Raw genomic sequence first — 14,867 nt, forward strand, 5'->3', positions numbered from 1 at the left:
ACACTATAGTTGAGTCTGTGGGGCCCCCGCACCCCGACAGCCGATCACTACCCAAATCCACAGCGATGTGTAAAGCCAATTAGGAGTTTGGATCCAGTTGCATGAGGAATCTGATTTAGTACGGTGGATGAAGCCGACTGAGAGCGTACTGTTGAGCCAGCGGGGCCTGCCTGTGCACTTTACTTGCTGAAGGCTTTATGGGGGCAAATTGGCCTGGGAGTCAACGTGTTCTCTTCTGGGAAACTAGATCTGCCGCAAATTCTTTTTATACAATGTTCCCGCCGTCTCAGACTGGAAGACAATCGTTTATCGTTTGCGCCATGAGCTGAAGAAAAACCAAGCTTGATTGACATTCCTTCACAATTTGGTCATCCGTTATATCGAGATACTTTGTTTTGTGGCCAATCGAGCACAATATTATCGTTTTACACTTTTGCCAAAATGATTGTAAATAACCCCTGTCTCTCAAAAAGCCTTGAAATTCTTCATTTTCAAGTTTGTTCCAACCTCACCAAAATTCAAAGCAGAGTGCATCAACATTTAGCTGTTGTGCTGCACACAATTGGCATAAGCAGCAAACAGCTAGCAACAAATGTAAGTGTTTTAAAATCAGATTAAAGACTGCCGCCCCCTCGTCATACTTAATGTTTAACGTCTTTTAGATTGTCTATAATCAATTTTTCCAGAAGGATGGCCTTGCCCTGTGCGTTCTTTCGACACCACATTTAAGAAGTAGGACCATGAGAGAAGGACTTTTTAATAAGTTGTGAATGTCTCTATTCATCCCCTCTTTTGTGTTTGTAAACACTTCATATCTAAGCGACCAATGAAAACTTTATTTTATGTATTACTAAATGTATTCCGTCATCTTTTGAACTCTTGGCTACTCTGCAACCAGCCGCCTCCTTGATTTGGAGTTGACAAAAAAGCGATGACTCACAACACCTTCATAATTATCCGTTTGTCGCGGTTTAAGCTAACGATTGACGTTAAAAGTCTCCTTTCATCGAATAAACTGAATAAGTATAACAGACAGTAGTGAAAAACTAGATTTGATGGGGCTTCATCTGATATAACTGATGTTTATGAGGTTTCTTTTTTTATGGTAGACTGAATGGTGAATCCATTTTTTTTCTTGCCAACGAAATGAGATGAACACTAAGGACTCTAGTTTTGTGGCCAGCGCATCAGTGCCAGCGGATCCCGATTTTCATATCCATGCAAGGGTCACTACTTGCCAATATGGCAGACCAGAGAGAGAGAGATTATCAATGTATAAAGAAAAACACAAGCTCATATACGTTCTACATGTTTTTAATTGGTACATCAAATTTGAATCCAGGCACAAATAGTCTCACTAGCAAATGTCATGCAGCTGAACAATTTTATTGTCATGTTAACTGCGCACATTTTTTTTTTTCCCTAAAAATGCTTTATTGGTCGTAATTTCAGTAGAATCTAAGGTCCAGATAATTTCAAGTTCATTACAAAATAAAGTCTTTGCAATAAATAAATATTTATATTTATACTTTATATGTCGAAAATAAATATATTGTACATCTCATAAATAGGATCGCCCATATGTCCCCCTCATCTGCTTGCCTTTTTTAATCATGTTCCTGACACGCTGAACATCACACATCAATCACTTGTTCTTCCGGCCAGCATTGATCATTCAAAGGCCATTGAGCATTTATTCCATGTTCTCGATATCCATCTTAATATATGTACTAAGTAAGCGCCTTGTCCTCACTAGTAAAATAATTTGGCGCGCCAGTACAATGTCTTAGTGCCACTTATCAAACTCCACTTTTTGCCAATGGCATGCTACCGTACTGCTACGGAATAAATGCTCAAGGGGCAGTCCATGCTATCCTCCATCTGGGTTGTAAGTGCTCTCAGATGAAGACCGCATTCGCCACGTTTTCTGTCCGACGCGGGACATTCTCTTCTCGCTTCTGGCCGTGACCCCTCGGAACACGTCACGGGTGTGTACTGTACACTTGAGCCTTCTTCCTGTCCTTTGGCTCTCTGAGTCCATGTGGGAACGCGCCTCCTCTTCCGTTAGCTCTAGTGCTTTCTTCTCCATCACGTGGTAAGGTAACAGTCCGTTGGTTCTGCGCCAACGTAGTGCTAATTGATCTCTAGGAAAAGTGGTTCTAGCGCCTGATTGGAGCGTCTTCTCTCGCCACTTTGCTGGGCTGCAGATGCAATGAAGCAACATCCAGGAACACGCATGGATGTTTATATCAGTGCTCTTGGTAGCGAGGCGCTGACCTCGGAGGAGGGTAAACAGTTTTGTAGCAAACAACCCCCTTGTGGTCATGTCTTCTTGCGGGAGGGATCGCGCCTTCCAAGCTGGGGTCACCTGTATTGGAAGAGGTCCCGATAGGCCTGAGGGATTTTTTCAATCTCCACAGGCCGCGGTAGGAAGTGTGTCAGTTTCTGGTGCTTTTTAGTCCTGCTGCCCTCCCTGGGCGAGCCGTCTTTGTTCAAGGCCACGTAGTAGAAGCGTGCCGTGTCGTTGTGCTTGTACAGCGTTGACGCGTACGTGTTGTACCAGTTCTCCTCAAACTGCTCCCTGAACACGCACTCCCCCGTCAGCTTCCTCTGCGAAGAGAGGGGAAACTACATGTTAGGGTCTGTCGAGATGAGAGAGAGCCTCCTTCTTCCTACTTTACCTGAAACTTTGACTGGAAATTGTGTAGAATCGAATATAATGCGAAGGATTTAACAGTGCATCGTTATTTCGTTTATTCATTATGCAGCTCCTTTCGGTGTGTGCACCCTAGCCACCAGAGGGCAGTATAAGACGATTGCTGTTAAAAATCCCGATTGTTCAGTAACATCGATTGTTTTTACAAGAGGATAAAGAATATATCTGTGAATGTTTGTGTTCATATATATTTTACAAAACGTTTTAATACATTCTGACGCTAGCTAGTTTAATTAGCTCTCCTATGTTTTAGTTAGCATTAAGTTAGCGGCCTTTCATCGGACCATGTTATGTTAAATACACGTGTAGTTTTGAGTTTTATTTTTGATTCTAGCAAATAGGGAGTGGCAATAACAACTTGACACAAGCACTTAGCCTCTTCTTTTCTTCCTTCACCATCTGCTGCTTCTTGTGAAATTCCCTAGTGCTTGTGACTCCAATTTTTGCTCGCAACTCATGACAAAAACAAATCTGTAGTGATACGGCTTCTATCTTGAAAAATTAATTGGATCTTTTCTGGGCTCGGCACTGGGTTAGCAATTCCAACCGGTTTGGGTTTACAAAGGCAATACCCTGAACTCATTTTCCACATCATACAGCCAAGTAAAGGGCAATATTTCAGAATCTTTAAGAGTTCAAGCTAAACTAAGGCACAGTTGGTTATTTAATAGGTTAATACTGTCTGCGCTTACAGCTCTGTTTTGCTAAGGAAGGCCGTGAATCACAGTTACAATGTCTCCTTAAAAAAAAAGAAAACTGCATCTTGCGGTTATATTTCAACATGAAATGGGACAACCTTTGCGTGGATTTATGACTTCAGCGGCCTTTAAATGCAGCCACTGAATGACGCAGCTGCTGAACCGGGACACAGAATTTGAATAGCATTTGTCTGTGTACAGTATGTATGGGTTTACGATTTACTCATATAAGTCGTTTTGGGGCCCTGTGATGGGTTGCGAGCAGTCCGGGCTACTTCCCGCCTCAGTCCCAAAGTCAGCTGGAACGGGCTCCTGCTCAGCCGCGAAACGAATGAGAACAAGCGATGCAGAACATGGATGGTCCGATGGAAGTCATATTGGGCATGTAGCCAAAACAAACAACATTTCTATCCGTTGTTAAGTTGCAACTCACTAAACGACTGACAGAGACGAGCGCTCGTGATCGTTGCTCTTCCGTTTAAGTCCTGTAGGTGTCAGTGATTTAAAATTTTGAAACATTTGCAGCCTGTCAGACAATTGAAGAGTGTTTTAGGTTCCCATCGTCTGGGTTTGTCATCCAGTGATTTTCTGGTACAGCCTATCCGAGCTGACTTTGAATGGAAGACAAAACGACACCGCTGTAGCGATTCTCTTGGCGGCAGTGCTTCCAGTATATGTACAAATACTGAGTTAGCTTTTTAGGCTAATCAGATTTCAGCCATTGAGTGTTCCCATGTCAATCGAATCTGCCCAGGGCCTTTAGAATCAGTAGTGCTGGCCCAGGACAATGTGACATGTTTGTTTTGATTTTAAATTGATAGCTAACTGGCCAACAATACCATTGCTGATTGATTGTTTGAAGGAAGCTAACTTTGACTAGCAACATGTCTGTAGTGATCAGCGTCTGAATATGTTGTATGTCTTTGTCATATTTATTAAGAGTTATTACGAAAAACAGGATGTTTACTGCAAACACACACATATGAGTACTGTAATACTGTTTGTCTCATCTACTGCTATATAGACGCATCTAGTGATAGTATTCAAAAATCCACAGCCTGTGATTGCCAGAAAGTCATCTCAATGTCTTGCAGCTGCTCAGGAGCTGCACATCCAACTGAACTTGACGTTTCAAAATGGAGCTTGACCCAATGTTTAATCATGTGTCCAATGAGGCGGTAGGCCATCGTTTTCCGCAATATAGCGTGCGTGTCATCAAACCGAACCCGTAGAAACTCATTTAAGCAGGTGCTCATTATGATGAGGGTGAGTCATTAGGAATGACTTTTCACTTAACATTCCAGAGTCGCTCTGCGGACCCGTTGACCTCTTGTCGTGCTGGGGGATCTTTTCCCTCTCTGTAATGCAACATGAACGCTTCACACGCACCCACGCACACACACAGCGAGCGTCTCTAAAAGCTGTCCTGACAGCGCAGCGTGAGCGATGGCTGCCGGTTCAGCAGGTGAGAGCGAGCTGGCTGGCTGAGCGTGTGAGAGCAATAGGAAGACACAAGGGTACGAGCCCCTCGGCTGCCAAAGACCAGTCATTCGTGCAACGCCTGCTTCTGGTTCTGCTCTGTAAGCAGACCGCACAGAGGGAGGATCCCCCCAAGAAGGAAGCCCTCGTTGCAAAAAAGCAGGGCTTTAAGCTGATGCTTTGTCAGGCTGGAAGAGTTGTTGTGTGTAAACACACATGACCGGACCGTCCTATTAGAGGTACTCGTCAAGGTCTGCTGACTCGTTGCGGCGGAAGAACCCTTTAACCTTTGACCCTGGCCTCCTTTGATCAGTGGCAACATGGGGGAAAAAAATCGGCTTTCAATATGTACCATCTTCCAAAGCACAGTTGCAAATTCTCACAGTAAGAGTTGAACAGGGAGCTCACACTTGGTAGGAGAATCTCCAACAGCCACGCAAAACTCATGGTTGGAAGCAACCATCCTAAGGAATAAACAAACAGGAGATGGCTGACAGAGGCAGAGAGGATTCAGGGATGAATGTCTTTCAGGGATGAATCTCTAAATATCTGACAATTCATCAACAAAGCCTTAAATAGTAGCATTTAGCTGACTGTGACTGAGAGACTGTGACTGGTTCACTGACAGTGACAGGTGCTGCTGTTTTGGTTAATAATAGAATTCAAATCTGCTCAGCTGTCAACTCTTATAACTTGCGGTAATTAGTTACTACTCGCGTTTGACTATGAGAGGGACAGCCGTTATTTTGACTCGGTTGGTCAGGTGTACACCGGGTCTCGTCGTCATCCCCCAATCGCTGCTTCCCACCATCCGCCATCACATGCCCCTCAGCCCCTGGGGGTCAAAGCCCCAGGATACCAGACTCTTGATACATACGCATGCAGTAACAATATCTGCCGTTTCAACACAATGGGCGAGTTTAAAGGTAGAAAGGTGGCCTCTGTTTCCAACGCTCTGGGCTAGAGTTTGGAGGGTGGGGGTGGGGGGTGATGGGCCAGAGAGGCCCCAGGTAATGCCTTGGGACACCTGATACACAGCCCTCGCATACTTTAGCCCCTCTTTGTCTTCATCTCCTTCCCCTCTCTTGAGATAAAAACATTGTGTATGCATGACAAAGAGGCGGAAATTCTTGAGAACCAAGCAAACTGGCTGCTTCCATGTTTAACGCTAAAGGCCATCAAGTTCACCAACAGGACATCTCAGAAAGTCTGGACTCACTTTGACGAGACTTAAACAATATTTCCGCGATTCTGAATGACTCGAGTCCAACGCAACCCTATGAGGTGCTTTTTGTCTAGATGACCTGCGGTCGAGGGTTCATTTTTAGAGGCGGAGTTCTCAGGGGAGCGTGTTAGACATAATTGTTTCGTCTTGCTGCAGTTTGCTATCAGCCCACGAGCCTTGACAACGCACTGAAACCCGGATGATTACGTGCGCTAGCGATCATTCAAACATTCAAAGGAATCGGGGTGACCTAAGGAGCTATGCTGAAACTATGGTGGAATATCCAACTTGCACATTAAAAGACTATAGCAGACAGAAGCAGAGAAGAGGCCTCATTATTGAAGTAAACCAAAACTTTTCTTGAATAAAATATCAAATGATCACTCATACTTAACTTCTGTTGTTTCAAAGCATTGTGTATCATTCTGAGTTCCCAGGCAAGAAGTGCAAAGAATTGTGGAGGGTTTTTGACTCACCGACCCATAGAGCTCTCCTTTCTCGTTCATGCCGAGGTAGAGTCCGGCGTCCACGCCCCTGATGCTGACCAGACCGACTGCCAGACTGATGAACTCCAGGATACCTTGGGATCAAACATGCACGCTGGTCAGGAAGCGCTCCACTGTACACACCCACACAAAGATGTCTGTGCACTTAGACAATCAAGTTTTCTTTTTTTTGGGCACTTTCTCTACTGGTCTCACTATGGCTGCCTGCAAAGTCAGGAACACGCTTGTGTGTAATTTCCTTTTCCTGCCCTAGTGTGCCATCTACTTGGTTACATGAAAGGCATTCCCCCCCCCCCCCCCCCCCATGGACCAATTCAGTTCTGCCTAACAAGTGGACACACGAACATAATGTAACGTAACACGAGGCAACACATTTATAGAGAGGTACAATGATCGATCAACCATTCAATCAATCAATCAATCAATCAATCAATCAATTAATCGTTCAGAAATCTGTGCTAATTTAAAATGGTCCAAATCCAAAATGGAGATTCAGCCTCCCAACATTAGATGTTCTCAAATATAGTCTGGAGTGATTTTTTTTTCGTATACTAAATATCAAAGTCCTAAATGGCGTCATTGTTCATCCTATCAGAGAATGGTTGGCATAGTGCCAGCAGCAATTGACCAACCAGCAAGTCTTCACTTGGCTTTTACTAGTGAGACAAAACTGAGCACTAGTTTGACTTTGTACTATTAGTACAACTCGTAAAGCCCCAGATGTTACTAGTAGTACAAATAGCACGCAAACTAGTGCACAGTTTTGTCTCACTAATGACATGTTGTTGTCCTACTGGTCTATACAAATGTCATACATGATCGATCTAAAAATGTTATTCCTGTGTATGTTTGGATAATTCCGTTGCAAAGAGCCTCCAATTGAATTAAAAATACAAGGCAAGTCTCAAGTTATATTGGAGGCATTTTATGAAGTTGCACTTGGTGTACAGCCAAGACTAGTGGACAGATTTTTTGGAATGTTTTCTACGTGGCGTTTACAACCGCTTGTAATGTAACAAGAGAGATGTTTGGCATGAAGGCTGGTGAGCGAGCGGTTTGGTGCCCCAGCGTTTTGCACACCTAACTAGCAGTGACTTTTATGAGGAAGCTGAGCCTTTTGTGCCTCCGATGTTGACTCACAGGAAGTTCCAGCGCGAGCGTACATGAACTTCAAAGGGTGGGAACCAAGCAGTCAAATTAAAAGCCTGGATGCTGGGATGCAGAAGTTCGCAGTCAGAGAGGATCCAGCTGGCAGAGGCCAGCGTGCGGCCACCTGGGCCCCATCTTCCCCCGAGCTCACGGGGTGCCAAACACTGACAGTGTGTCTTTTTAATCAGAGCCATGTCTGACAAAAGGCTTTGCATCTGTAACTTAAGTCGTGCCAGAGACAAAGACGAGGACCACCCATCCTTTTTATGCGCACCGTCCTGTTTTTTTGGACGTCTCCACTGGAAGCCTACCAGAAGTTCTGCTTGAGCCCGCACCTGCATCCTGCATGCTACACGTCCGCACCCTCGCGGCACCAAGAGAGGAGACACCTGTGGCCGGCGCCCAAAGGGAATTCGGTTTAGGAGAAAAGGTGACTGTGACGCACGGACGGATATTCACAGGGGATGTAAAGAGCTCAAGAGTGACACTGCTGGAGATTCATTTCATTGGTTGTGTTGCCTCACCTGCAAACAATGTGTAGCCTGCACTTGCATGTGGAAGCAAAATGGTAGTACATTGTTGGTCATTTTAAAAAATATATATATACTATATTCAAATAATTCATAACTTTGATGCTTGAACACAACATATTTGGATTTCATTTGAACAGTGGTAGAATGTAAGTAAAAAAGGGATCTATCTATCTATCTATCTATCTATCTATCTATCTATCTATCTATCTATCTATCTATCTATCTATCTATCTATCTATCTATCTATCTATCTATCTATCTATCTATCTATCTGTCGGTCTATCTATCTGTCGGTCTATCTGTCGGTCTATCTGTCTATCTATCTGTCGGTCTATCTGTCGGTCTATCTGTCTATCTATCTGTCTATCTGTCTATCTCTCTCTCTCTAACTCTCTCTATCTATCGGTCTGTCTGTCTAGCGGTCTAGCGGTCTAGCGGTCTGTCTGTCTGTCTGTCTGTCTGTCTGTCTGTCTGTCTGTCTGTCTGTCTGTCTGTCTGTCACGTGTTAATGAGCGTTTCAGTAAATTGCAATGAATGAATACGTACCAAACCTGCTATGGTCCTGCCTGGTCCCGTGCACCGTCCCATTAGGGAATATCTCCAGCTGGAAGCCGGTCCTGCAGTAGAGCTGCCGCCGCCTCAGGATGCCTTTGAGGTGTCCAAAGTCGGTGGGCGACCCCCCCTGAAGGCCCCCTTCGATCTGGCCCAGGCGCTCGTTCAAGCCCAACGGAGATTCCGGCTGCAGGGGCGCGTTCCCAAAGGCAGGAAAACTTTGTAAATCCAAGTCCAGCGCTCCGAACAAAGTCCCCACCTCGGCCATGGTGTGCACGGCCGTCAGGTTTAAACTAAGCGAAGGCATTTAAAGTGGTGAAAATGTCCGAGCCATACAGGCTGAACGAAGTCCTCTCGTCATCCGTTTTGATATGTACGCTAATGAGAAGGGAAAGACTCTATTATATACATCCTCCCCACTTATTCTCCTCACATTGGCCACGCCTGGCTGGCATCCTCTTGTTGCGCGCACCTCACTCGAAGCGCAGACTCCTCCAATCCAACTTGTGTGCAATTCAGTCGTCTACATGAAATCTTGGTTCCTCAATGACAAGTCGTGAGAGAAGCGTTCAAAGACCATCCTTGAAATTTTACCACGCAACGATCCATCCGCGGCTTTTTGGGAGCTCGCGCTCTGTGCAACCCACGCTTGCGCGCAAGTGTCAGTGCCAACAAGCGGAGCTTCTCATGAGAGCCTTCTCTCCTCCTCCTTCTCCTCCTCCTTCTCCTCCTCCTCCTCCTCTTTGGAAGCAGGTGCTTCCTCGCCCCGCTGCACTACGTCTGCAAATGTTGCAGCAGCTTTAACCACTTGTAGGCCTGCATGGCGAGAAAGGGAGGGGAAAGCTCCTCAAGTGTCGTGCGTGCACCATCAAACGTGACTGGTGTGAAACCACCGCAGCTACTAAGTGACGTTAAAGGGCTTGTCAAGAGCATTCAGAGATCCGTTTTGAAATACATTACACGTGCTTGACGATGAGTGCTTGCAACATGAAACGGAGAACTGGCAGGGGACAGTTGAAAGAGCTTAGTGTAAAAAAGCTTAACATGGCTTGATGAACCACCTCCAAAAAAAGACTAGTGTCAGAAATTTGCAAGGTTCACCAATTCTTATCGAGACATGGCATGAGTACAGATCCATTTTGATGATGATTGATTGAAGTCCTGTAACGGAAAGCGACACGAGACGTTTTCTCAATAATGATGGAGAGGCTTAAAAGCTCCATAAAATCTGCAATATTTGTGCTTTTTTTTTTTTAATTGCAGCCCACTTACCTGTATTTTTATTCGATGTCCAGAGAGCATATAGAAAAAAAGGAATAAAAGATAAGTCTGGACTTTGTATCTCTTTCTGTACACAGCGGGGCAACAAGTCCCGACATGTCGAAGCATGACCTGAAAAAAAAGAAAAAAAGAAAACACAGCTGTTTTGCAAAGTCTTTGCTTGTGTCAAGTGAAAACAAACAGCAGGAGTATTTTAACTAGATCACTGTTCTTGAGATATCAGTGACAGCGGGGTGGCTGCATGAAGACATCAATAGCACAATTCAAGTCGGAGACATGTTACGTATGGTAGACCACCCTCAAGCTGTCTTTATGGAAAGCCCCCCCCTCATCAACACAAGCAGTAGCATGACATACAAGTTGTCTGTTCAAATGTCTCACATTTGAAGTGAGACAGTGCATAGGGATCAGTGATCGGAAACTGGATTTAGGTCTGGGCTCTCACTGTGGCTTTAGGTCAGGGGTCACCAAATCCGATCCTCAAGGGCACCTATCCAGCATGTTTTAGATGCAGCCCTACAACACACCTGATTCAATTGATCAACTCCACAAACAGGTTGAACATTCGCAATTGTCGGACTCGACACTTTCCTGAAGAGGTTTACGACTGCCATAAGATGGCGGCAGAGGACTCACTTCCTATTGGACAGGACAACAAGCTGACTAAATGAAGCTTCACCTAACTTCAACATAGTTCCTTGGCACCCAGATGCCTCAACATAGGCACAAAGCATTAGGTCAATATGATATAGTATTATATATATATATATATATATTCAATATTTAAGCGCAATTGATGAATTATTTTGTATTGTTAACTATAGTTAATCGCACATTTTATTTTTTGTAAAAAATACCTTGATTGTTTTTCTGATCCATGATTTTAGCCAATTTTGATACCCCTAATACTAAGAAGAGGATTGATTGTCATATGCAGACACTTTTTTTATTGAATTGAATTCAATTTATAAAAGGTCACACAAACAGCCCTCAACAGTCCATTCTAAGAATTCAAAATTTGGGCGATATAAAAAATACAACATGCATATGAAATGTAAACAAGGACTCAGCCTATAGTGCAACAAAGCATTTTTAAAGTTTATTTTGAACTTAGCAGCAATATAGCTATGAAAATCCTATAAATGTACACTCTTCACCTGTTATTATGAATGTGAAATTGCCTCCATATTTGTTCAACAACAAAAGAAATTTTGAATCAGAAATAAAGGAAAATAGTGACAATCAAATACAACTATTGTTTATAGAAAGGATTTGGGGATTTTCTTGACTGATCTTTCTGCCAGAATGAATTGAAAAATATAAATTTAATAAGAAGCAAAAAGTAGTTTTGGGTGGCAAAAAATATTCTGCAGTCTAGATCTGGCCCAGGCTTTGAGTTTTATATGTAATTGAGAGCAAATTGATTTGATTTTGACCTGGTTTTATCAACACAAGGTGAAGTAGAACCTCCTTTCCTTTCCATTTTCTGTATGGCCCTCCGTGGAAACGTTTGGATATCCCGCTGAGACGGTATGACTTGACACCCTCCAAAGCATGCAGGCCTGCTTAGCAGATACTTATTGTGACTATAAATCTTGCGGCCGTGTTGGGCCTTCATTGAAGTTGGCGAGGGGACACTGGCTTTCAGCACCATGCAGGCTATGAAAGGTGGCGAGGGTGACGGATGCCCGGGGGCCTCTGCTCGATGAATTGGCCAAGGGGTTGGCGAGGAGTCAGGTCAAGTGCGGCTTTGTGCGAATGGACATCGGGGCGCTCGCTACACAGGAGCCTGAAAAGAAGTTTTGTCTCAGTTGGGGCAAGGATATGAAAGAGAAGAGAGGAGGAGGGACAGAGAGAGGCTAATGTCTAGTTACTAGACTCTAGTAGAACATAGGAATGAGTGTACTATTTTGTGGAGAAATATATATATATATATATGCCTCAACATAGGCACAAAGCATTAGGTCAATATGATATAGTATTATATATAGTATATATAGTATATATATATATATATATATATATATATATAAATGTATATTCAATATTTAATCGCAAATGATATATAGATATAGTCATACAGAAGACAAAAAATATATGACAATATATATATACGTATATATATATATATATATATATATATATATATATATATGTACTGACTTAAAATGTATATAAAATAAAATGTATGACAAAAAAAATAAAATAATATATATGACAAAAAAATAATAATATATATATATATATATATACGTATATATACTATATACTATATACTATATATACGTATATATATATATATATTGTCATATATTTTTTGTCATCTGTCTGTAACGTCGTGTTTCTTACGGAGGCTACAAAAAAGAGGTTCTCTAAGGGGGCGCTAGTGATCCTGGGAGGCTTCATGCGCCTACCTGTAAAATAAGAGCTCTCCAGTTCAAATTTACGGTGAACACCTGAGGAGCAGTCGTCCATTTATTTCGTTTTAAGTTCGTTTTTTTTTTTTTTTTTTTTTTTTTTTTCGTTTTTACATTTCGTTTTACAATGAAGGATTACATATTCAAACTATTTTCAACGATGGATTTTCGGTCGAAGCAGGAGGTCATCAGTAAAGGAAGAGCAACTCTGGAGTTAAAAGGTTTGATTTGGACAACGGGACTTCGGAGCATGTCTTTTCAAACGTAGTGGTACGGAAGAGGATTAGGGCCAGTGAAGAAAAAAAAAAAAACGAGGGGTGACAGGATTCTGACTTTTTTCTCAGAAATCTGACTTTAAAGTCGGAATTCTGACTTTTTTCTCAGAATTCCGACTTTAAAGTCAGAATTCTGAGACTAAAGTCAGAATTCTGAGTATAAAGTCAGAAATTAGGAATTCTGACTTTAAAATCAGAAATTAGGAATTCTGACTTTATTATCAGAATTCTGACTTTATTCTCAGAATTCTGACTTTATTCTCAGAATTCTGACTTTAAAGTCGGAATTCTGATAGATAGATAGATAGATAGATAGATAGATAGATAGATAGATAGATAGATAGATAGATAGATAGATAGATAGATAGATAGATAGATAGATAGATAGATAGATAGATAGATAGATAGATAGATAGATAGATGTGACGTGATCGATCGATCGATCTATAAGCTTGTGGTGTCTATAAAATTAATTACGTCTTGTATTTAAATACATATATCGTGTGTAATTATTTCTGTTGTGTGTCTAATGAATAGCAGGCGATTAATGTCAAGTGGTCTTATTTGAGATAAGCCGTTTGCATTAATGTTTGTATATGAGTGGAGTTAGCTAGCTATATGGCCTTCAATAACATTAACATACAAACATAAATATTTTTTAATGTGTTTTTAAGAAATGAAAATGAACTTTTGAAAGTATAAACAACAACAAAATAATTTCTTGGCTTTCGTGTAGATGACTTATTGTCTTCTGACAAAAATAAATTGTTGGATTTAGACACTCAGGCCCACTTTTCGGAAACTTTAAAGGTCAAATTAAATCAAACTAGTGAAAAAAATCAGAGGTGGTACCTTTTGATTCCCTCTTTTTTGGTAGCTATTAGAGCTACATCTGTTGCTGGTCAGCTGTATTTTATAGTTGACAAGGCAGATTTATGGTTGCAGACACACGCACACAAAGACATACACATGAACACACACTAACACACTGACTTAAAATGTTCCCATATGCTGCGAACCTGCCGAGGATATAGAAATGAAGATAATGACCTCAAGTGTACGTCTGCAGCTTTGAAGTCGCTCTCCCGGGAGCACGCACACACACAGTCCCAATAGAGAATACACTCGGCGGATTGGAGGCTAACAAGTGCCTCACCTATTTGTTTGGATTAGAAAAAATTCATACGTGTCCTCTTTGGCGAGGTTAGCAAAGGTCTGCTTAGCCAAATAAAGTGGATATGTTTTACATATAGATACATGTTGGATTCAATTATGGCGCCTTGCTGGAGGACTGTTTTGACATTTTGGGAAAGCTGCATGTTCATGTTCTTGATGTTCTTGAGATACAGTATGTCTTTGAAGTGTGTGTAGTGCGTTGGAGACCACAAAGTCGAAGGAAACGGGTCGGTGTTCCAAAGGCTGCTCCAGTGCTCTGTAAATACCCCTGTGCATCTCATTAGTTTGACTAATAAAACAAAACAAAAAGGAATGCTTGGTTATGTAATAGTTTGATGCATTTTTTGTAAATAGCTGGGTTTTTTTTCCCCGGGTTACGTCAAGTGTAACTCTTCATGGTCCTTAGGTTGTAAACAGCCTCGGCTTAGGATCACTGCCCGTTCATTCTTTATTTTTGGTGCAAAAATTACAAAAAATAAGAAAATAAATGAAAGTGATTTTTAGATCAACGTGCGACAATTTTAGATTTGCAACAGACGACCAAATGCCGTATGGTGTTCCGCAGGGTTCAATATTGGGGCCGTTGCTGTTTGCATTGTATTTTCTGCCCTTGGGTTACATCTTTAGTGAACATGGTATTTCTTTTCACTGCTTTGCAGATGATAGTCAGGTCTATCTCCTGCTAAGAAAAAAGATTGTTTCTCTTCAAGGCCATTTTTGTTCTGTCTGGTGGAAATAAAAGCCAGAAGGACAGTAAACGTCTTGAACTTCAACAAAGTTTAGTCCCCAGTCTGTGATGTTGCGAATGTGAGTGTGAATAATTGTTTCTCTTACACTGTATGCACCCTGAGATTGAATGA

General features: G+C 42.1%; 1 protein-coding gene across 1 annotated transcript; it reads right to left on the reverse strand.

The window, feature by feature from the left end:
• Positions 1-1,298: 1,298 nt before the first annotated feature.
• On the reverse strand, positions 1,299-9,647 carry fgf16 (fibroblast growth factor 16). The gene is made up of 3 exons (XM_061273777.1): positions 8,853-9,647; positions 6,595-6,698; positions 1,299-2,610 (listed from the first exon to the last, which is right to left on the reverse strand). Exons 1-3 carry the CDS (start codon positions 9,163-9,165, stop codon positions 2,365-2,367), a joined length of 663 nt encoding a protein of 220 aa, XP_061129761.1. The 5' UTR covers positions 9,166-9,647; the 3' UTR covers positions 1,299-2,364.
• Between the last annotated feature and the right edge of the window lie 5,220 nt (positions 9,648-14,867).

The sequence above is a fragment of the Syngnathus typhle genome, linkage group LG1 (assembly GCF_033458585.1).
Source record: "Syngnathus typhle isolate RoL2023-S1 ecotype Sweden linkage group LG1, RoL_Styp_1.0, whole genome shotgun sequence".
In the NCBI taxonomy this organism is placed as follows: Eukaryota; Metazoa; Chordata; class Actinopteri; order Syngnathiformes; family Syngnathidae; genus Syngnathus; species Syngnathus typhle.